The 24697-nt window shown below is 40.1% G+C and overlaps 1 protein-coding gene across 1 annotated transcript in view; it reads left to right on the top strand.

The window, feature by feature from the left end:
• LOC107385536 (vitamin D3 receptor B) overlaps positions 1-14672 on the top strand; it is a 31093-nt gene extending 16421 nt beyond the window's left edge. The window contains exons 3-10 of the mRNA XM_015959480.3: positions 2519-2666; positions 3455-3585; positions 6163-6359; positions 6685-6784; positions 6922-7102; positions 9042-9193; positions 11833-11949; positions 14193-14672. Of these exons, the coding sequence (XP_015814966.1) occupies positions 2521-2666; positions 3455-3585; positions 6163-6359; positions 6685-6784; positions 6922-7102; positions 9042-9193; positions 11833-11949; positions 14193-14446 (1278 nt within the window). The 5' untranslated portion in view covers positions 2519-2520 and the 3' untranslated portion in view covers positions 14447-14672. The remainder of the gene's footprint in view (positions 1-2518; positions 2667-3454; positions 3586-6162; positions 6360-6684; positions 6785-6921; positions 7103-9041; positions 9194-11832; positions 11950-14192) is intronic.
• The last annotated feature ends 10025 nt before the right edge of the window (positions 14673-24697 follow it).

Below are 24697 nucleotides of genomic sequence, written 5' to 3'. Positions count from 1 at the left end.
TCTTTTCTGCTTTCATTTAGTGTATTTTTTTTAATTGCATTACTAGGTTCTTTTTCCAACACAGCTATGTTGGAAAATGAACCTAGTAATGCAGTTATTTTTACATGATTACCCGACAAGTTCCCATAATGTGGTAAAGCGTTTGTGGATTCTCAGGTGGATAAAAACGCAATTTTTTTAAACGGGGTATGCAGAATTCACTTCCAGTTAACCTTGTTTATGCTGTAAAAAGGAAGCCTGGATTATCACTACAGCAACCACAAACACTTGATTGAACAACATATGAGTGATAGTTCTATCAGTCTAGAGTGAGATCTTCAATCACTGCCCAGAGCTGAAAACCAGTTCCTTTGCTCCTCGTGTCCCAGACTGGAATGAGTACAGATCTGCTCTAATAACCTGATGCATTATTTAGAGCTCTCTCAATTCTTCTGCACATTTAGTGTAATGGCCTGTCAAGGCAGGATGCAATCACAGAGGACTGACTTCAGCAGTCACTCAGTAATAAACTAAGGTAAATGGGTGTTTTGTTCCCAGTGAGTGATGAGTTGTAGTGCTTGCTGGGAGTAGTTTGCATACTGTATTAGTTGAACTAATACAACTAAGCAGTATGCTTCATTGATTCTACACAAGTCAGAAATGTATAACATGACGGACTTCTATTACCGTTTGTGTGTTAAAGTTGACCACGTCTACAGACTTTAGAAAAACTCTCAAAAGCTGTGAAGATCAATCTGAAAGTGGCAAACTGGCCAGATAGGTGACTACCACAGAAGGTGTCAACCACAAATATATGAAACTTGCGCTTTTGTGATTTGACCATTTTTAAAATATCAGTGGAATTAATTGCATGTTGGTTGTTTTGCTGGATGAAGGTACTTGTTTAGCCACATGGAGTCCTGACTTTTAAAGAAATTACCTTTAAAAACTCTAAAAAGGTAGAATACCTTCTCTGGGTCAGGGATGAGGTTATGCCTCAAGTGGAGGAGTTTAAATATCTCAGGGGTCTTGTTCACGAGTGAGGGAAAGCTGGAGCGCGAGATCGATAGGCGGATTGGTGCTGCGTCTGCAGGGATGTAGGCATTGTCATTGTACCGGTCTGTCGTGGTGAAGAGGGAGCTGAGCCAGAAAGCAAAGCTCATGATTTACCGGTTGATCTACGTTCCTACCCTCACTTACGGTCACGAGCTTTGGGTAGAAACCAGAAGAATAAGATCGCAGATACAAGTGGCTGAAATTAGTTTTCTCCACAGAGTGGCTGGGCTCTTAGAGATGGGTGAGAAGCTCAGTCATCCCGGAGGGGCTCGGAGTAGATCTGCTGACCCTCCACATGGAGAGGAGCCAGTTGAGGTGGCTCTGGCATCTAGTTAGGATGCCTCCTAGATGCCTTCCTGGTGAGGGTTTCTGGACACATCCAGTTGGGAGAAGACCTATAGGAAGACCCAGGACACGCTAGAGAGACTATGTATCTCGGCTGGCCAGGGAACGCCCTAGGATTCCCCCGGAGGAGCTGGCCCAAGTGGAGGGAATTCTGGGCCTCCCTGTTTAGGCTACTGCCCCCGCGACCCTACTCCGGATAAGTGGCCAAAAATGGATGGATGGATAAAACACCACTTACTTGAAATGTAATGTAACATATTTTTAGGTTTGTCATTAAGACAAAATATGTAGTTAATGTGATTGTTGTCACTTTTATGTCACGCTGAGGGACTTTAGAGTGTACTTTGAGCTCAGAAGTAAGAGGATGTGAGAAAACCACAAAATGTGCATTTAGACAAATGGAAAGAAGAGCTTAGGGCACATCCTTCCCTATTCAATAAATAATGACTAGTTGATCACTCTACAGTGTTCACGTTGGCTTTTTACATACCTTTTTGACTTGTTATCATTTAGATGTAATCTTGAAAAAAACGTTGTTCTCCTGCTTGAGTTTGAGTTTTCATGTCTGGAACACATGATCTCAGTAGCAAGAGCCATACGTCTAAACAGTTACTCTGTGGTCTGATGTTAATCAGAACTGTCTGATTGACCCATCAGCTGGATTCCCTTAACACATATTTGCAGACATGTGTTCTACAGCCTCGGATGTATTGGAGATTCCTGTTTGGTTTAACCATTGGGCTCAAACCACTGAAATTCAAAAGAAAAGAAGTGTCAACCTGTTTAATTAAATAATATAAATGCTACTCATAATTGACCAAGACCAGAAAATTTGTTTTTAAAGCAGTAAAAGAAGTGACTAGACTTCAAAACAACTAAAAAAAAACTTTCCCAGATGCTCATCTTGAGCTTTTCTTCCTAATATTTGAAGTGAGTGATTTAGAGTCGTGTCAAATTATCCTAAATTATTCAGTTGACTCCTTTTTGTTTGTCCCCAAAAGTAGAAAAGGACGTCGTCTCCCACACCGTTTGTTCGACAAGTGACATAGAAAAACAGAAAATACAACTATGTACACATTTGCTTTTGATATTAGTGGTTTGGCAGGCACATTCATGGTTTTCTCTTCCCCCCATTCAGTGATGGAGCCTACTGTTGTGAGTACGTCCAATCCTTCCCCTGATGAGTTTGATAGGAATGTGCCACGGATCTGCGGTGTGTGCGGTGACAAAGCCACGGGCTTCCACTTCAATGCCATGACCTGTGAAGGATGCAAGGGCTTTTTCAGGTATACTAACACACTCATTAGTATGTGAGATGAGACTCTGGCATAAATTCCAATGCATACGTAGATTTGCATGCATTAGTACGTAAGTACAGGTTGTGTAAACTGTTAATGGTTTGCATGCCCAGAACAAGGCAGACATCTACCACATCAATAGCATGTGTACATGTTGGCACACTTGCACCTAAATGCACGTCTAATGTCACACATTTTTAGTTTCCAACATGATCAAAAGCAAACTGGAGCAGTTTTGTTTTTCTTTGTTTCTTTGGGTATGTTTGTGTTGAACATATCTGTCCGTTTGCATCTGTTCCTTCCACCAGTGTTGATATTCACAGGGAGAGCAGAGAAAATACGGATGTTTAATAATCCCCTTTCCTCGTCTCTCAGATGGCTCGTGTTTGAACTCTCACAAAGCATGCACGAGTGTTTGTTCACACAGAAACGTTCGTAAATTCACGTGACAAAATCACTACAGCTGATGTTGCTGAATGACGAGACTTCCATTTTACCTTTGGATTTCTTGGCACATGTCCACGTTTATGCTGTTTCACATTTTTCCTGCCATCCCAGGCTCAACGGAGGAAACTGCCTTGATTAATATTTCTGCTAAAGACACGTCTTTATGAAATTGCACTGACAAATGATTCTGAAGTGATAATTTAAACGGAAATGTTCTGACACTTAGCCTTAAATCTGTAACTCTTATAACGCTGCTAACGTTCTGTGTGCTGAAATAACTTCTTGTTTTTGTATTTTAATGTATTTCACAGTATATGCCCTTTGTTTAGGCGCAGTATGAAGCGTAAGGCCTCCTTCACATGTCCCTTTAACGGCAGTTGCACCATCACCAAGGACAACAGGCGCCACTGCCAGGCATGCAGACTCAAACGCTGTGTGGACATTGGCATGATGAAAGAGTGTAAGTAAAACATGGGACCTATCGGCCTTATGCTACAAAGCCCAGAGTTCATGCCATAAATATCTTTTAAAGAGGACACTGCTCATTTGATACAGCTTCATATTTCTTGCTTAGTAGGATGTTTTGGACACCCATAAGTGAGCCCGGCATGATGTTTATTTTTTATTGTTAGGCCATCATTTGACCTATGTGGTTTAATTTGTGCCTCTAAAAAAATATTTTTTAATTACTTTTAAAACTGAACTGGTTGAAAGACCTGGAATGCAGAATTAAAGGGATGGTTCTGGTCTGAAGCTGGTTTCTGTGGAAAGTTTTAGATTTAATTCTGTCAACGCAGATGAGTTAACAATCACAGTGGACCCAGTCACAAAGTGGATTTCTGTTGTATTCAAACGACTCTACCCTCAAAAACATTGTTTTAAACATTGACCCTGCTGTCATTTTCATACAACTTGATTATTTAGTTGGAAAAATGAAAGCTTGACCAAATGTTTTACAGATCATTTACTAATTTCAGCTGTAAAATTATTACTATAGAATTTGTAGGTTTTATGACAGTTTTATGATCGTGGCTGTGTCCAAATGTAGGGACATGTAAGGGTAAGGACGTTTAAGGATGGTCCTATCTGGTCCACGTAGGTCAGGTCCTTCGAATACATAAAGAAATACAAGCCAACCTTACAGGCTCTTGTACAAAGATTTTTAAAATATTTTATTTAAACATCTTTATTTTTCAAAGACTGAACGATTTCAAGAGAAGATTGAGTTATGATCATTTTTCTGGCAGCGATTGAGATTTAGGTCTGATTCATGATTTTTTTTCTCCCAATTTTGAATTTTTTATGTTCTTGTGATCTTTATCTAAAGAGGCGCTGTATAAGAAAAATCCTTGCTTCTTGTTCTACTCTAACAATGCAAGAACAGCTGAAGGTAAAAAAAAATGCTTTCAAATGAAATAAATAAACACAAAATAACCAAATGTGCAGCTCTGGTAGCTGAAAAGTTGGGTTAAGCCCCCAAAACAATTTTAGCAAACGACTTTAAAAACAAAAAAAATCCTTTTTGGGAGACTTTCCTCCGCCTCTCCTTGCTGCCACGTCTTGTTTAAGTCGCGTGCTGTCTGCTTAGGTTTGAGAGGGGAGGGCTTGGTGACGGCGCGTGCCTGGATCTGTGTTGTCGATTGGTTGGGTGAAAGTAATGAGTCTAGTATTAAGCTATCTGACAGGCTATAATAAACCAATGAGGATACACAAGATCTGTCCTTGGATTTCTGGGAAAACAAGGACTCATTTGGGGATTCAGTTGAGTTTCCTTGGAATTAGGACAGCCTTGTTGCTATGCCGTGACATAAATCAGCCTTTAAATGACAACTCGAAAGGATGGAGCCCATGAATTTGGACACGGCCTGTAAAGATATGTAAAATATTAGCATAAACTGCTTTGACATTTATGAGATTCAAAGTCTCTTTTACTGATAGTAATTCACCTTGGAACAGGCGTATCATTATCAGAGCTAGCCTCTTTCTCCAAACTGAGGCTGCTCAAAGAGCATTCTACAGTAGAGAAGCTGTCCATAACCTTTTTACAGGAACACCCTTCAGAAAGTACCATAATATCTGAAACTGACGGCGCTGCTTACTACCAAAAGAAAAAATAAATCACATTTTCTCCTGAGACCCTGTGAAATGATAACATCACCTTTTGTTTTTAGCTGTACGACTGGTGTTTGCTGTCTGGGGGGACCTTCAGTCCCTCCTGAAAATTTTATGTAATATTTGGACTGGGGTCAGGTGTCTGTGGGTCTTTGCCCCTTTACAGTGTTTATGTGGTCTGTTTAAACAACTGTATCCTGCCTGTTGTGTATAAAGTATAACCCATCTGGAGTTTAAACACCTAACAAACTCAGCCACAGATTTGTGTTTGTTTTCACTGTCTGCAAATAGCAGGTACATCTCTTTTTTTTTTGCCCTGTTTTCTGATAATATCTGGATGTTGTCCACAGGATTCTTTTCATTCAGAACGTCTCACCCTGCCATCTTAACCCCCCACCCCAAAGTGTCTCTGGGAGTGTTGGCAACAGCACTGCGGTTCACTGTATGTAAACAGGAGCCATTGATGTTGCTGTTACTGTTTCAGGAACAGCAGCTTGTTGTCCAGACTCGTCTCTCTCTCTCTGTTTCTGTGAGCTAATTCAGCGGCTAGAACAACAAGAAGCAAACAGAACAAAGACAATGTGTTCAGTTGTTCGGTGCAGCGGGGGTCTCCATATGGACCCATCCCCTCCCATTCTCTTCCTCCAGAGAATAACAACCTCTTTTCAACCAACACAACATAGACATGGCTGTCATCACAGTGTTTAACCCAAGTACATGGTGTACCTTAGAACAGCTTTGATGATCTGGATGGATTCCACCCATTCTGCTCATTTCTAATCTACCATCCTCTGTTTTACATCAAGTGTAATTGTTTTATTTATTGTTTTCTTATGAAACGAGTCATCGCATGAGTTTTTATTCTTCTTCCCCCCCATAAGCAGATTTCTAAAGCTCTCTGTTTCTCTCCGTCTTGCCCTTCCAGTCATTCTGACTGACGAGGAAGTGCAGAGAAAGAAGGACCTGATCCAGCGGAGGAAGGAGGAGGAGGCACAACGAGAAGCAGAAAAGGAAGCACGGCGACCCAGACTCACCGAAGAGCAGAGCCAGGTCATCGCCACGCTGGTGGAGGCACACCACAAAACATATGACGACTCCTACTCTGATTTCTGCCGTTTCAGGGTTTGTGTCTGAGCATTCTTGGAAAAATGACAGTATGAATGACGGTGTGATTGTCCCACTCAAAGGAACACTCACAGGTTTGCTTTTCCACAAGGAGCCACCCTGAAGCATACCATTACATCACTTCACCTGAGTTCTTGTAGTTTAAACCTCCCTCTAGTTTATTCAGAATTACTGAAAAGCTTATGTACACAGTTCAGAATTTGTCACGTTTTACTCAGTCAAAAGGGTGATTTATAAAATCAGGAGCCGTGCTGTAGCAGAATAAATAGAAAACGATTTGCTGTTCTCAAGGTAAACAAGCATTCCCGGTTCTCTGTTGTAGCCTCCTGTGCGTGAAGGTCCAGTGACACGAAGTGCCAGCAGAGCTGCCTCTCTCCACTCCTTCTCTGATGCCTCTTCTGACTCATTCAGTCACTCTCCAGGTGACACTCGCACACTACAAAGGCTTCTTAAAAGTTCAAATAGGAACAATGACACTTTTATTTATATCATCTCAGCAATTTCTCTACATTTCCATGTTTTTATGTCTGGTATTTCCTTTTGCTTCCCATGCCTGCAGAGTCCGTTGACACAAAAATGAACTTCTACAACAATCTGATGATGTACCAGGAGCATGGCAACAGCCCCGACTCCAGCGAGGAGGAAGGATCAAGCTTCTCGATGCTTCCCCACCTGGCTGACCTGGTCTCCTACAGCATTCAGAAGGTCATCGGTTTTGCCAAGATGATTCCTGGATTCAGGTATGTTTATCTTTTTCTGTTGTCGCTGCATTTATAGTTAAGTGTGGAACTAAAAATGTCATTAAAGCAGAAATCACGTGTAACAAAAACCCTGGCTGATGTACGGTTTTGTTTTTGACCTTATGCAGTTCTCTTTGACTTTACTTTTCATTCAGCGCATGACTCATGACTCGCATAACCCGTAGAGATAAGAGGCCAGGTACAATCTGGGCTTCTTTGGATTATTTTTGACAACTTTCAGAATATTTTGTAGCTTTGATTTCATCATTTTCATGAGATCGGTCAGGAAGAGTCTGATTGCTGCCTCGCTGAACGTACGAAACTGCATTTCACGTTTTCATAATTGTTTGCCTCAGCGTGACTTTTGACCCAAATGTCTTCGGAAGACTTTGTACACCTGCTGTATGAATTGATCTTGTGCCATGTGAATAACACGTGCCCAAGGTATAAAGATCATAGTTTATTGATGGGCACAGTTTAGATCAAATATCGCTCCTAAACAGAAGATTATTGCTCGCTTAGTGTGTCAAAGTTGACCTGTCTGATAAAATTAATACCAGGGATGTTCCAATCAAGTTCTTTTCCTTCTGATCCGATTCCAAATCCCGATCCGATACTTTAGAAATGCATGAAAAAAAACACAATAGAGTTGTCCTAAGATTTTTTTTAATCATTAATGTGTTTCTTTAGTTAACATGCCATAAAACATCACTTGTTTAGGAACTACATTAATAAGAAACATGTTAATATTAAGAATAAATGTAAAAGTAGCCTTGTTGCTCATATTTGTATTAGTTCACTCAGTGTGCAGCTGTTTTCAGCGACAGGGATGTCACATGACTGTCAGCAACAGAGTCACTCTTTTCTACAAAACACCTGTAGAGCTGCTGCGTCTGTAAAGTTAGGAAGATTACGCAGATCGTACCACGACTCAAGGAGACTGCAGAACCTGACGTTTGCCACCACAGACACTCATCCAGTATGATAAATATACTGCCATCTGGTATTTTATATGGTATTTTTGTTCTCCATACATATTTCATTTCTCTTAACACATCATTATTTCAGGTCAGCTGGCTTATCCCATTTGTTGCAGTGTCCCTCATTTTCTCTCTTGAGGCGATAAGTATGCTCTGTGCTAGCTAACAGCTACATGTTATGCTGTGTGAATTCCTGGACTACCTTAAATTGTGGGATTTTGTGGTTGTCTGTGGAACAAAAAACACTGATGTAGAGGACCTTGTTAAATTTAAAACTAAGCCATTGTTGTTCCCTTTGAAATTCTCTTTCTCAGGATGAATTTTAAAAGTAATGTTAGTTGTTTTTATGGTTAAATCCAATTTTTCCCACCTGATTTCCGATCACGTGATTGGATCGGAGCATCCCTAATTAATACTGGTTTTGTTCTCTTCACACAAGGGTGTGTGTGTGTGTGTGCGTGTGCGTGTGTGTGTGTGTGTGTGTGTGTGTGTGTGTGTGTGTGTGTGTGTGTGTGTGTGTGTGTGTGTGTGTGTGTGTGTGTGTGTGTGTGTGTGTGTTGACAGGGACAAACGCACAGTGTGTTGTGGGGTCAATCCAAAGTCAAAGTAGAAATGAGTTTGAGCCTGTGTTTTTCTAAAGGTTTCATAATGACTGACAACAGGTGATGAAAATGATGGCTTACCTTTGGAATGTTTACCCACTTTCAATCTGCTTTCTAATCCCTGAAAAATAAATCAGACCCCTCCTTGACGTCGGTGGGCTTTGGTTCACCACTCCCGCTGGTTGATCAGTTTGTCATATTCTACATTTGAGCATGAGAGTTTTAGCAGCTGATGGGGAAAACGGCGTCACTTGGACAAAGGTTTTTGTCCTACATGTCATTGTTATGCGACTCCATTACCTGGTTTGACACAAATCAACACTGGATTGAGCATAGTTCATGTTTTGCTGCCCGTAGAGAACTGACTGCCGAGGACCAGATTGCCCTTCTCAAGTCTAGCGCCATCGAGGTGATCATGCTGCGCTCAAATCAGAGTTTCAACTTGGAAGACATGACCTGGAGCTGCGGTGGGCCCGACTTTAAATACCAGATCAGTGATGTCACCAAAGGTTAGTGTAATGGCACAACTTTAATATACTACAATTATTTAGTATTAAAGAAAACGTGTCTGTCGTTAACAAGCTAATAACGCTAACACAAGTGCTTCAGCATAACCTGTCTTACATCTCTGTGGAAGCCCTACAGGCATGGCTTTCATTTATGTTCTAAACAAGACCCCTTTTTCTCTGGGAGCAAGAGAAGAATGTCACTTCTGACCTGCTCGCCGTGCAAAACAACAACCGTGTGAACCCAGAGGAGCTTTGTTGTGCTCTTAAAGCTGTCACTGAATAGTCTCTCTGTTATTGACTGTGTGACACAAACATGGCTGGAATAGATCTTTCTCTCTGTGTAATAACAAAATGCTCAGAACATCCTGAACTTGTTTTTCACAACGTTCATCAAAACAGCTGTATTGAAAAATATCTTCCAGTGAAGTTATTCACTTAAAAAAAAAGGAAAAAGTTAATAGGTTTTTTTAAGATAACAAGGTCATTGTACAAAAAAAGTTAAAAGTAAAAAATGTTCTGTTCTTCAGGGCAGAAAACAATCAATGAAAAATTGTAAGTATTTTACGAGTTTTACTGAAATATTCCATCTTTCAGTTCTTTTTAAAACACAGAAAAGGTTTATTTACCTGCAACGTTTCGTTTGCGGCTGCAAACATCATCAGGCTGACGCCGATGGTGGCGTCACTTCCTTCGTTTATCCGCTCATCAGCTCTCCCCTCTCCGATGATGCAGTCCCATGCGCGATCCAACGAGAAAACTCCATCGTCTCTGTTCATGGTCCCACATCCACGTCTCCTTATCTTGATAGCTTCTTTTATCCATCTTTTGTATTTCTGTTGTTCGGTGTTTATGATCCTTGTGTTATCCCAGTCCATTGTATGGTTTTCTCATGTGCAGTGATCTATTACGGCTGACTTTTTTATTGTGCTTTCTGCTTCTTGTTTTGCTGCTCTTGTGTGTTTTCGACTTGCCTCTTTCTCGCACTCCTTTCTATGTTCTATTGTTCGTGTGTTGAGTTGGCGTCCGGTTTCTCCTACGTATGTTTTATTGCAGAGTTTGCATGGGATTTCATAAATGACTCCACGTTTAAGTCCTGCTGGTATCTTGTCATTTGGGTGTACTAGTCTGTTTCTAACTGTTGTGTATGGTTTTGTTGGTGTGTTTATGTTGTTTTTTTCGTTGTTGCTCTTATTTTTTCTGTTATGCCTTTGATGTATGGTAGGGTTATCACTGGTTTTGGTTCTTGTCTTTCTGGGTTTCTGGTTCTTTGCTTTGGTTGTTTTTTCTTTCTGTTTTTGTTTGTTGTTTTCCTTTGTTTATTGCCCATGTCAGGTATCCGCAGGTCTTTAAAGCATGTTGTATGTGTTTGTCCTCTTGTGATAACCCTACCATACATCAATTAAACCTTTTCTGTGTTTTAAAAAGAACTGAAAGATGGAATGTGAAACTAAACACAGCCAGAACACACCAAAGATGTTTACTGAAATATTCTAAAAGAAAACATGTAACGTTGAATTTCTGTGATCATGCATTAGTCTACTCATACCACATGTTGAGTCAGCCTGATATTTTTTGCATTTAGACATATTCCATAATATTTATGCCATTTTCCATTTAAGAAGGCAGCTTCATTGTTAAATGTTGTTTTATTAAGTAAGATAAAAAAACAGCCCAACTTCAGCCAATTAACACATGCTATCAGTGATTGAATCACTTCCAATCAGCTGTAAGCGTCTTGATGAGTTCAGCTTGAACGATAACAACATGAAAGGATTACAGTACCTAAGATAACGGAGACGCTGCCGTTGATTTCCTGGACGTTGCCCCCTTGTTGTTTTCTACACCGTGTAATCTATTACACACACAGTCGGGGTTTGTTTTGTGCGTGGTCTTTGTGTGCCGTTACAGACAAGATGTGCCCCAATTACAAGTAAAATTGTAAAATAGGGTTTTAAGTTTAACACTGGGTCCGATAGCAGTGTCCTCAGCAGCTCTGCTATGCAGAAGGAAAAAGAAAACAAACCTTTGTTAATAAGTTACCTAAAGTTTTTACAATCACCACGGGAAGAAAAAAGCCAAGTCCTTTCTTTTGCACTTTGACATTTGCCGGTCTTTGTTCCTTTTCACCAAAGTGACCAAGTAAATATTTAGAAATACGTGCAGAAGATTTTTAGACTCAGTCTCTACCTCTTTTACTTTAACATCAAACAGATTAAATTAAAAGCATAAATGAGTGTTTAATCCGATGACGCTTGTTCACTTTGTCTCCTGGTGATTCAGTGATGCTCCCGTTTTTGTGTTTCAGCAGTAATTTAAATTTTGCCTTCCTGTATGAACTAAGCTGTTGTTAATGTAAGATACCAGAGATTGGTCATTGAGGCCAAGAAACCCTTTGATATGGAGCCCAATCCAGTATTTGAGATCCAATAGATTGGATTGGGACATTGCTGATGCATTCACTTGCTTTTGTCTCGTAGTTTTTTTTTAACTGCAGTAAAAGGAGATTGTCTAATCACATTAACAAACACTGATTAAATTAATGTTCAGCTGAGATGATTGAATCAGGAAAGATTACATTAGAGTTGAGGAGATGTTGGAGCTTGTTTAAGTGTTTCACGGTAAACTTTGATCTCCTTTAGCGGGTCACACTCTGGAGCTGCTGGAACCACTGGTGAAGTTCCAGGTGGGCTTGAAAAAACTGGGCCTGCATGAGGAGGAACACGTACTGCTGATGGCCATCTGTCTGCTCTCTCCAGGTACTGTGACAGTGAGGGAGAGGGTCATTGTTCTTTTGTTGACAGCCCTTCTTTCTCTTTCTTTTCAGAAAATGCAACCTGTAAGACTTCAGTAGCTGCAAAGATGATTTAAAACTGATGCACCTATAAGAAGTTTTGAGCCAATACTGATAAATTGTGTACATTGAGTTATAGGAACAGCAGTAGCTCAGGAGGTAGAGCAGTTTGTCCAGTAATCGAAAGGTTGCAGGTTCAATCTCCGCTCTGACCAGAGAATGCTGCTGTTGTCTCCTTAGGCAAGACACTTAACCCACCTTGCTGGTAGGGATGGGTACCTTTGACATTTGAATCGATTCGGTACTATTTCCGGTACTTAGGAATCGATACCGGTACTTAACGGTACCAATTTTCGATATTTTTGAGTGTTTAATATTTTAATTCTCTTTTATGATTAAATATATGTTTTTCTCAATACATAACCATATTTGATAAATATCACGATAAATAACATACAACTGTTTGTATTTTAACATCGTCCTTGTAGTTTTATAAGCTGATAATTAAACTGAAGCAAACATCTTTACTGTGAACTAAATTACTGTGTATCTTCATTCCTTTTGCCGTCTTTTTTCATTCTATTTTTCCTACTGGGAAGTTAGAATTTCCGAGGAGAAAGCGAACGCACCATTAGCTGATAACAACGGTGGCAATGGAAGCTAACATATCAAGCTAACGTTATCTTAAACAGTTTATTTAGCTGCTGGAGCAGATTTAAATGATGATGCCTCACACTTAGATCGTTGTAACTGGTTTCATCTTCACCCAATCACCCGTCGCATTTAGTAAAGTGAAGCCAAACTTTAGAGCGCGTTCATGTTCTAGTCGGAAATTCGGAGTTCCGAGGAGAAAGCGAACGCACCATTAGCGAAACGGAAGCTAACATATCAAGCTAACGTTATCTTAAACATTTTATTTACCTACCGGAACAGATTAAGATGAGGATGTCTCACTTAGATCGTTGTCTGTCGCTGGTTTCATCATCACCCAGTTACCCATCACATTTAGTGAAGTGGACCCAAGCTTTAGCGTGCGTTCTTTCTACCATGCTGCTCTGTTTACAACTGGCTCGCAGCGAGCGATGACATAACACTCTTGCGCATGCGCAGCTGTCTTGGCAAGTTCTCGTTATGAAGGACGGGTACCAAAACGAGGCACCGTTTCAAATGACGTGAATCGGTGCTCGGTCGGTACTATGGAATTCGGTCGGTACCTTAAAAAGTACCAAATTCGGTACTCATCCCTACTTGCTGGTGGTGGTCGGAGAGACTAGTGTTTGGCAGGCCTCGTCTGTGTGTGCCCCAGGGCAGCTGTGGCTACATCGTAGCTCATCACCACCAGCTTGTGAATGGGTGGATGACTGATTGTGTTGTGAAGCACCTTGGGGGGGGGGGGGGGGGGGGGGTAGAACTCTTAAGAAGGCGCTATGTGAACACAAGCCATTTACCCAATCTTTACCACCCAATGTGAATGGCGTACATTTCCTGCGCACGAGCCATGATGTAAAATTAGCAAGTCAGCTGACCAAAGGGTGCGTCTGAACGATCTAGATGCCAGTTCTCTGGCAGAATTTTTTTGCAATTTCATTGCGGTTTAAATTTTTCTTCAAATCAAGCTGCAGCATGACATTTCTGATGTACAGTTACATTTCAAAACATGACAAGAAATGACATCAAAGCATTAAAATTTATGTCCCCGGATTTCCAATGGATGAGTAATCTTCACGGTGCATCTAAGAAACATAATGTGTAGCTAGTAGCTGTGTGTTTCCATGGGCCTTTTGAATACTTGCTGTCGTCTTTCTCCTTACTTGATACCGCGTGAACTGGCAAAATCGCAGCTGATTTTGCAGTTCTCTTCTGATCTCACGGAACACATTTGCAGCTTATGCAAAATGCTCCCAGCAGGAAGGGACGCACCGCTGAGGTCGCAGGGATAATGCGTCAATTACGTTACACGTGGTGGAAAGCCATACACACAAACTCTTGCCGGCAGTTGCTGCTACCGCCATAACACTTTTAAATACCCCTGGATGTATAAAATAGTTGGCACAACAAATTATGTCTGAAATCACAGTTTTGATAAGGAGACAACAGAATGTTCAGCCTTACCAAAGGGCTGTATTCTAGAGTTTGCAACTGTTGTTCAGTTTTTGCAACAACCACAAATATCCTGACCTGTCTCTGTCCAACCTGTCTCTGCTGCAGACCGCCCAGGTGTGCAAGACCACACCAGGATTGAAGCCCTTCAAGACCGGCTGTCCGAGATCCTACAGGCCTACATCGGCCTCCACCACCCCAGTGGACAGCTGCTCTACGCCAAGATGATCCAGAAGCTGGCGGACCTGCGCAGCCTCAATGAGGAGCACTCCAAACAGTACCGCTCCCTGTCCTTCCGGCCAGAACACAGCATGCAGCTCACTCCGCTGGTGTTGGAAGTGTTCGGCAGCGAGGTCTCCTAGAAACCACGATGGAAGTTTGGCTGTGGAGACGAGATTCTGCTGGGTAAAAGCGAAAGAACAGAGCCGAGAATGTGCTGGATGGACTACAGGCAGGTGTGGAGTATGGAGCTAGCAGAACACAGAAAGTATAGTGTGCGTGCATGTGAGTGTGTATGTGAGTGAGTGTGTGCGCGCATGTTCACGTATGTAACATATAAAGTTTGTGCAAAGGCCACGTGTATCGAGAGCAAGCAGATGTTAACACAGCAAACAAGGGAATGTCATGTAGTCCAAATTAAGCTATCCATAGGACATCTGCCTATATATACAGTGTTTTTATACCTATTTAATTCAAACAGCTGCTTTAAATGCCTGGACATTATGTATGTGTGTGTGCACACACACGCATACATACACCAACACAACAAACATCCTCAGTTGTTCTTTTAGCCATTCAGTTGAGCTACCTCGGGTTGTTTTATATTTACATCATCACGAATGTGAAAAGGTAACTTTTACACAGATCAAATTAGGTGCAGCACATGTGTGTGTAAAAGCATTGCCTGCACACTATGAATAATTCTCAAATCATGTCTTCTTTGATATATTTTATTTCTTTTTAAACTGTGTCTGTTTCTGGTATCTAGTTCTCTCCAGGGTCACATATGTTTAGGACTGTGTACAATTCAAACACATGCCTTTTACGTTTCACCAAAGGTGTGGTCAGCTAATCATTAAAACCGACCTAAAATAATAACCTTGCTACGCCATGGCTGCTTCCCTTGTGCAGCCACTCTGCAAGTTATCCCACCGTATATGAAGGAAAATGTCGTTATCTTCATTTTTGCCGCAGAGTACAAAAACTTAGATGTTTTAATTGACTTTAATAGGTTGCCCTGGTTTCAGACGAGAATTAGCCGCTAAATGTATTAGCTGATTTCAGTGTGCTAATGATCGATCAAACCAGGGTGGAGATGTGGCGTGGAACTCTCTTGAACCCATCTTTGATTACATATTTTTCTTTTTTCTTTTTGTTGATTTGATTGATGTTTTTTTTATTGATTAGCATTCAAATATCTCAATGAATATCACAAAGCAAGAAACACGAAACAAGGCTAATCAAAAGGTATTGGCTGAAGCATTTGCTTATTACGCCAACCCTTTTAACAAAGATCTTTTTGCATTGATTTCCATGATTATAATTACTGACTTGTATTCCTAGCACTGTAAAACAACCTCCAAGTCAACTGCAGGGGTTGGTATACAGTGTCTTTACTACCACAGATTTTCAAAGGGCTAAAACGCCAAATATAACTGGAAAAATGAGTGGAGGCCAAAGCAAGAGGCCCATCGAATTCTTTTTTGTTTTGTTTTGTTTTTTAATACAAATGCAAACAATACTTGGACTTAGACATGGATAAAATTGCAATAGATCTTTTTGTATGGGGTTTTATTTTATATGTCATTTCACCTTTATATAAACAATTCCATGAATTGTTCCTCCTCAGTATACCGTGAGCTCGGTGGGCGGAGAGCTTGGGAAGCTGCTTCAGACCTCCACAGATATCTCACCCCTTTCGTTTCTGACTGGGAAGTGGATTTTCTAGAATGTCCGAGGGCCTGTGGTGGTGGTGGTGCTGTGCACCTCCACGCCCCGGCCCTCCTGTTTGATGATGTATGCTGCGCAGCCCTCTAGTGGCTGCATTGTGTAAATATCAGGTTATATATATACTTATATATAAATATGTCTGCCGCTGTACATAGGGCTACAAAGATCCTCAAGGCTTTTTTTCTTTTCTTCTCCCCAGTAAGATATATGCAAAAACAATATACCTTTATTTGTTTCTGATCTGTTAACACTTTATTCAGAAAAACACACTCGTTTCTTGGTAGAGGTGACACACGGAAAGTGGTTGCGTGTGTGTTTTTGTCACGGTCTAATTATAATTTTAGAGGCGGGTTAATGTTAATTTCCAAAGTTCATTTTCTGAAGAGGACAAGCTGCTCTCAACTATAAGCCATATGAAGCTAGTTATAGACGTACAATATATTACTTAAAAATGAGCCTTGGGAGTTTTCATTTCTAATTTAAAACTAAAGTGGTGTTTGTGTGTGGCGTTAGGAACACGAGCTTGTGTGTTGCTAGAACTAGCCTTCTCTCTGTCATCCTGGGCTTCTGCTTCATCAGACAGCTTCTAAAAAGCAAATATGCCAAGCTGCTAAAAACAAACCGAACCTTTAAGTGCTTGGGTTTCCAGCCAGTGTTGTGTGACTAAATGCAGGATTCAGGTAAAACTAACACAAGGTGGTGTGTTCTTCGTGTTGAAGCAATTCTCCAAAGAAGTGCTTGGTCAATTTTCTTCCAATCGCAGTTGATTCGACTGAAAAATATTTGCAGAGGTTCCTTTTTTGTTTATTATATCAAATCCCTTTGTTTCTACAAAAAAAGAGCTACAAACATGTGATGAGTCATTTTCACACCACTGAGATTCAACCTATATGTTTTTCTATTTTTTTTTTTTATTTTTTTCCCCAAACCTTATTAGAAGACCGCTCTATGTCACTGTGACTTCCCTCTATCTCTGCACAGTCACTGTGACACTCTGCAGGCTGACAGTCAGGATAATCTCCATAGCACAAAAGAATTAAGCCCTTTTTATCACTATTCCCATTTCTAGTTTTATTTTAATTTTTTTTTTTTTTTGTGTGTGTGTTTTTGGGGATTTTAGATTTAATGACCACGCCCCACAAACGGCCCTGCTGTGATTGAACTTTAAAGAGTTAGAAGCTCGAGTGTATTTAGGCAGTACCACTTGTATGTATAGTATGTCAGTTTGATGAGGGAGATGATGTGCTTGGTTACTGAACACTGACTTTAGAAGTTTTTTTATTTTTTGTCCTGAATACAGACACGTGTTTTGTAGATATGGGTTTGATTTAGAGCTGCTTCCCTTTGAGGTGCAGTGATGATTCATGTATGTGTGAAACAGCGGGAGGTTTGGTGAACATGTAAGTGCCACAGGGAGCGTTCCCTCCACACAAGAACAGGGTAACGGAGGAGTTTTAATGGGCGGGGGAAAACCGAACAGGAAAGGTCTCAGATGTATTCTAGCCACTGACTGAACACAGATTTCTTCTCTACATATCTAATTAGATATCTTTTGTTTTGATCGTTTTCCTAAAGAAATCTTTTCCGCCAGGAAATGTGAATCATTAGCATCATCGGATCATCCTGTTTGGGTTTTATCGTGGTAGGCTGCTCTTTTAACAACGTAACAGTAACGATGCCTGCAATATTTCCACCTCATGGTACACTATCACCAGCAAGCTTCACAGTTTCTCATGTTCGTCGGACATTTTTGAAGTTTTTCTACACCAATTGCCATTACAGATCCTGTCTGGAGGAAAATAACTAAATAAATAAATGAAACGTGTGACTCACAGGAGACCTGGCCATCTCCCATGAGATGGATTTTTTTCTTGTTCTTCCCTTCAGGAACAGGCATTGTAATGGAATCAGTTTAATGTAGTTCTTACAAAACGGAGTGTCCACAGTGGATGTATACCATAATCTACCTAAAACACCTACCTCTTTTAGCTCATGTTTTTGCTTTAGCATTAAGAATTTGCCTCTGTTTTTACTTTTTTTAAATATTTGTATTCATGTTTGTATTTATTGTTGTCTAATGCGTCATACATCAATGATTACCTCAAAGATTTCTCGCAGATTTGGGAGAGTCTAGTTAATGAAGTTAGTCGAAGGTTGTTATTTTTTTTTTTATTTTTTTTTTTTTTTTAGCAATGCCCCCCTCCCCTCCCTAACACATAAATTATCAGGAGTGTGTTTTTGATACAGTGCCTGCAATCTGACCCTCTGGCTATGATGAAGCTGCATTTAATCAACAACTATCATACTTTTCTGCATCTTAGTGCTTCAGTCTGTCCTGGTGACCATGTCGTTTTCATCAGTGCAAAGTTAATCTTGCTGCTATGTTGCTGATATCGGCTGCATCTTCTCCATGAATGCGACTCTAAAGACGCTTTGCAACAGAAGAAGCGGGAGGTTTCTGTGCTCCACCTAACGTTGTGGCTGCACTTATTCTGAGACTTTTATTATTAATATAATCTTTTTTCATTACTGCTTCTGTTAAGTCTTTTCCTTGGCAGTTTTTTGATGAATTAGGGGGAATTAGAAGGGTTGTAATCTTCAGCATTCATGCATCGCTGCTTATGTCTGCAGGTTGTGTGATACTAGCGTCTTCCACAGGTCCTCAGCAGAGTGACCTTCTTTACCGGAGGACCTTTTTAAAATCACACACAACTTACTGGGGCTTATTCGGGTTTTAAATTAGAACCATGTGACGTGTAAAAGTGGGTAGACTAAATTTTTTTTATTTGTATTGAACAGTTTCAGGTGAATGAAATTAGTTTTTTTTTTCTTTTTTTTTCTTTTAACCGTTGACAGATTCTGAGGAGCAGCGTCGCCTTTGTCACATCTGCCCCTCGCTGTGTGCCATAATGTTTAACGTAGGGAGAGTGTTAACAGCTGGCATCACGTATTCCTCAAGGAAATCTGTCAGGAGAAGTCGGATCACATTTATTATCCCTCCCTCCATTTCTCTTTAAATAAAGCAAATACATTTTTGGACTCAATTCCTATACTGCTTTAAATTTAAAACGCAAACTACATTAAACTGAAACACCAGGAACAGTGGAGTACTTATTATAGTGTTTGTAACCTGTAGACTGATCAAGCTACTAGCCATAAACTGCCTGTGTTGGTCAGCATGTCATGGCTTCATTTATCAAGACTGTTATGTCTCCTAAATTCTATTGTAATTGCAATTTATCTTGTTTCTTTGTTTTCTCTCTTATAAATTGGTTTTAATGTAATGTTATTTTTGTCGGATGTTTTGCAAATCAAGAATAAACAGTTGTACATAGTACAAGGCTTCTGGGTCATTTTTGAAGGGAAAAAAAAGATTTTCTTGTGTTGTTGTTGTCTAAACCTGAACTGAATCATCTTTGGGTCACTTTTAAATGTTTTTATTTTGAGCAAATGAATTAATCTGGGAGTTTGAAATCATGTAAGTTTTGGGTTAAAATAAACCCTTTACACTGTGAAGGAAAACATCACATGTAAAAAGCTCTCTACAGTCCGGACTCTGCAGTCTTTGAATGATCCTCAGAGTCAACATTTAAACATAATTTCTAGTTTAATTAGCTAGTTAGCTGTGTTTGTAGGTCAACTAGTGCTACAGCCCCTGACGTTGGGAGCGCCTGACAGTTTGCCATTTTGGTGAGGCCTTTCAAGGCTGTTTTGAAAAAAAAAAAAAACTTAAACTCCCAAATGTGGTTGAAACGGTTATTAGTTCTCATGTTACAGTCCTACGAGCTGGGCCATAACATAAATGGGGGCTTGTCCGGGATCCTCGCCCAGGACAATCAGTGGTCTACATCAAAAAGCTAACTTTTGCAAAACCATCACTACCCTCTCCTTATTCAGCTCTTTCTAGCAATTCTGCCTTTCCCAGGATCCACTGACGTTCTTATTTATTTTCTCTCTTTTCTTTTTTTATCACAATTTTTTCACTTTTCTTGTTTTTACAATATTCTTTAATCTTTTTTTTTTTTGCCTCCTGATTTTTAACGAGAGGCGTTGCATAAAAGATTGTTTTGTTTTCTTTTTTCTTCCTCTTACCCAAAGAAAGACATACTCCTAGACCCCTCAAACAAAACAGCCTCACTACAATGACAAACTACCAGTAGCTCATTGTCAGCTCTATGATCATTCTGACCTCTTGAATTTGCAAAAAGCTGTTTTTTTTTATCCTCCTTTCAAAGGTGCAGCCTCTCAGTGCAATTACAGGCTGCACACAGCCAGGCCAATGAAGAGGCAGAGGGGCATATGCAGGCATGTCCCTTACAGCCCATCACTGACCGGTACAGAGACATTCATTTGCCCGAATGATGCATGTTTTTTTTTATCCCAATTTCAGCCGTAGCAACTAGCAAGTGTTTACTGTTGATATTTTTGGGCTTTGGAGCTGAAAAGTCTTCTCATTGTATTTGATTGTCCTTCAGAGGAAGAATTATTTTTCTATACAGTAACACAACCAAGTCTCTTCAGGAGCAGGTATCTCTATCCTGAAGGAAGACTTTTCTATAAAATCTGTCCTGTTTGTTTTGGAGAGCTCTACTGTAAACACGCATTTCTCTAGCAATAATTACTATTTTAGAAAGATGGCTTGTTTTTTATTAGAAGAAAAGAAAATTACTTTTATTAATCAAAGGATTTGGCCCAAATGAAAACATCTGCACAGTCTTTATGACTTGCAGCCATGTTCTGATCATTGCTCAGATGCTTAACAATCCAGTAGGTCTCAGATTTCGCCAAAGATTACTGATTGAGGAGTTTGAAAGTCGTTTCCAAAATCTACAATTAATCTTGGAACGGTTAAAACTCAGATGAACCTTGTCTGGAAAGATGACAAGAGCTAAAGTTAGGAAAATGTCAAGGATGATTCAGGACCTGAAGGAAACTCACCAGAAAAAAAAATTATATTGATTAATTTAAAACATGGAAACATCCAATAAATTAGTTTAAAGTTAAGTTTTCAGTTGACAGAAAACGAGACAATAAAGACACAATGTGAGCAAATATTTTAAACATTGGAATCCCCATGGCTGTGTCCTCTCCTCTCTACTTCTGCTCCCTCTGCACCAACTGCTAGTTTTGTGTCTCTGCTAAGATATTTTAGGACATAATTTCATTTGCATTTAGTTTTAATGGACAAAACATCACAAGATCATCAGTAAAATAAAAGAAAATGTAACCAAAATGTTTAATGGTAATATCGAAACATGATTAAATATTCTTACAGAAAATAAATTGTGTGCTATATATGCAATTTAAATCTCAGCCTGAGAAGGCAGAACGTGTTAGAACTAATTTGGAATCAAAACTTCCATGAACATGTTTATGGATATTAGGAATTTCATATTTAATCCAAGACATATTTTTATTGATATGCATTTATATTCTTTTGATCAATCAAATGCATGATTTTAAATCATTTTTGCATCATCCAGAACAATATATAGCAGATTTCATGTCAGTAGAGGCAGATATTCTGGTTTTAATCCTAATCTGGATGTTTACTCCTTTAAAATGTCCTTCCTGCTGTCCATCAGCCGCTAGAGGGCACTGTTTCTCTCCCTATGTGTCCCTGCCAGTCCCAGTTGGCCTCTTGACCTTTCTGATTTAAAGTTGCACTGAGCCAGAAACCGTTGGGGTGATTCAGGTCGAACCAAGCAGCCGAGCAGCAGTAATCATGTTGTGATTACTGAGGCTTGCGTGTACAGATTAACACCCACAGCAGACATTTTATCAAAATGCTTTCGACGCTCATGCAATATGTCCGAAGAGATTTGAGCTCACCTCAAATCATATCTCCCTGTCCGGACATGTATGGGGTGAGATTGTGAGAGTTGGGGGACCAAATAAAAGGTTATCAGAGAGATCCAGTCATTGTGCGACAGTTAATTGTCAGCTCTGGTACCGAGCTGGGGCACTTCTTTTGCCTGCTGATAAGGTTGAGCTGGTGCGGTCTGCTGAGCCGTTGCATTTGTGCACGAGGTTAGATGAAGGAAAGAGGGGCTCTGGTTGCAGCGACATCCATCAGGTCAGGTCTCTTTGACTGCGCTGTACAGGCTGTACTCGCGTGTCTCACCATGGGTCACCGGCGTTTTCAAAAAATATGAGTTCAAGAACTTCATTTGAAACATAATCTTAGCTTTAATATCATTGAAAATCTCTAATCAACTATTATTTTTTTATTATTTGCGTCCTTTAAATACCTGATCACTGCTGAAGACAACTACTGTAGTTCACTTTCATTTGCAAGCTGCATGAACGAGCTCTTCAAAACCTGTAAAAGAGCATTTTTTAAAATTCTAATTCAAAAATACTTTATTTATCCCAGAGGGAAATTGATTAAAGTGTCACAATGTGCCTGCTTACAGTGTCGTGTCCAGATCTTTTAAAATGGGGTGCCCCAGGTGAGGCACAACTTTGTGCATGGGTGGCACCAATGGTTATGCTTTTTTTTTTGTTTGTTTGTTTGTTTGTTTTACCCCCAAGCCTTTTGTGGACAATGAAAAGCCTATTTGAAGGTAAATTAGTGTGGTGACACCTGGGGGGGCCAGTCAGATTCCAAGGTGGCATGTGCTACCCCAGGCCACTCCCTGGACACGCCCCTGCCGGCTTAGACAAAATTTCTAAATTAGGACATGAACTGATTGTTTCCTGTTTCTATTTTCTCAAACATGGCTGCCGTGTTCCAACAGTAATGTCATCCAGAAGAGCCCTCCTTGTAAATGTGCAAGAAGAAAAATGACACAAGGAATAGAAAAGGGTCTGTGATCCCTCAGCAGTCTTGGTTCATGTTTATGTTTATTTATTTGGCAGACGCTTTTATCCAAAGCGACTTACATTTTTATAACCTATAGGGCATGTTGTGATCTGTGGGGGAAACCGGAGTACCCGGAGGAAACCCACGCATGCATGGGGAAAACACGCAACTCCACGCAGAAAGGCTGCAGCCGAGTTTCGAACCTGCAACCTTCGTGCTGCGAGGCAACAGTGCTAACAACTGCGGCATCATGCAGCCATGTAGGTTCATGTCATAAAGGCTTATTTTTCTCTTGGAAATCCTTTTAAAAGTGAAAAATCTTTAATTGAATAAGAAATTACATTTCATATAGTTCAGTCAGATAAAAATTTCCTCCCTCAGGCCTCCTTTAAGATCTCAGCCGTCAGCCCTCGGGCCTTAGAGCTGAAGAAATGATCTTCATCTGAGTCAAAGTGGAACGAATCTGTTGTCAGATTGTGCAACACTTTCTTACCTTGTGTTTTCTATGACTCCTGTGTAATATACACCCATGGCAAATGAATCAGCTGTTTGCTAAAACAAAAGCCACTTAATAAAATCTGAAATCAACTGATGCAGTCTCATGAAATCTCGAAGAAGCACCCTAATCCAATTAGATAAAAAGAACGTGACAGAGATGTGACCAGGAAGCGTGATAGATTGGTCCAGGACGGCTTCCTGGCGTAGTGAACACCAGGTCTTCATTAGGGTTTTTGACCCTAATCAAGGCACAAAGATGTACATTGCTGAGTTAGCATTAACACGATGTGTATTTCTTTTTTTTTTTTTTTTTTTTTTTTTTTCTAAACAATGATTTATTAAGTTTTTAGAACAACACAAATAACTACAAATCAGCACAGCCAGATAAAAATAAGAAAAGGAAAAACAAATACAGGTACATGAGTTACAAATATATATATGTCTGGGTCAAAATACGTACAGCGTTTCACATTTGAAGTCAAGCGAAAGTAACGGGGGGGGGGGGGGGGGGGGGGGAATGCAGACATTAATCATGATGTTTAAAAACAAAATGTGACCCCCCTTTATGTAATAACACAGCAAGGTCACGAGGTAAGTGATCAAGCAACGGCTGCCATGTCCTACAAAATGCATTACAATTGCCCTTTATGACGGCACTGAGGCGCTCCATTGGCAGCACCTTAAACATTTCTCTGTACCATTGTGTAACAGTGGGAGGCTGTATCCGAATCCATTGAAACAGTACACATCGCCTCGCTAAATGTAAAAGTTTACCTAACAAGAGCATCTGTACAGAAGACAGAGAGAGCCCTTCTATAGACAGACCCAGAACGAACAGCACAGGGTTCAGTGGGATCATTTGATGAAATATGGAGCGAAGCTCTATAGCAATATTTTCCCAAAATCTAAAAATTAAAGGACATTGCCATATGCAATGATAATATGTCCCCACACCCGTATTGCACTTTACACAAAGAGGAGAAATCTGAGGATGAATTTTATTTAGAAACTCTGGCGCTCGCTGGAGTCTATGTAAAATTCTGTAATGGCTTTCCTGGAGTCTGTTACAGGAAAACAATTTCTTGGCAGATCTAAAAGTTTTGGACCATGCTTCTGTACTAAGCTGAACTTTGAGGTCGGTCTCCCACCGAACCCTGGCCTTATCAGTGGTCACAGAATTCAAAGACAATAATTTCCCATAACAAAGAGAGATAAATTTCTTGTTTATGATTATTTCCTCATTAAATTTAAGAAGAAAGCTTTCAATAGGATTTAAAACTGGCTGATTGGCTGGAAATTTAAGGGAATTTACAAAATGTCTTACTTGTAAGAACCCAAAAAAGTGTTTATGTGGTAAATT

The sequence above is a fragment of the Nothobranchius furzeri genome, chromosome 3, assembly GCF_043380555.1.
Source record: "Nothobranchius furzeri strain GRZ-AD chromosome 3, NfurGRZ-RIMD1, whole genome shotgun sequence".
Lineage (NCBI taxonomy): Eukaryota > Metazoa > Chordata > Actinopteri > Cyprinodontiformes > Nothobranchiidae > Nothobranchius > Nothobranchius furzeri.
The sequence above is the reverse complement of the archived record's forward strand: the minus strand, read 5'-3'. Positions and strand labels throughout refer to the sequence as shown.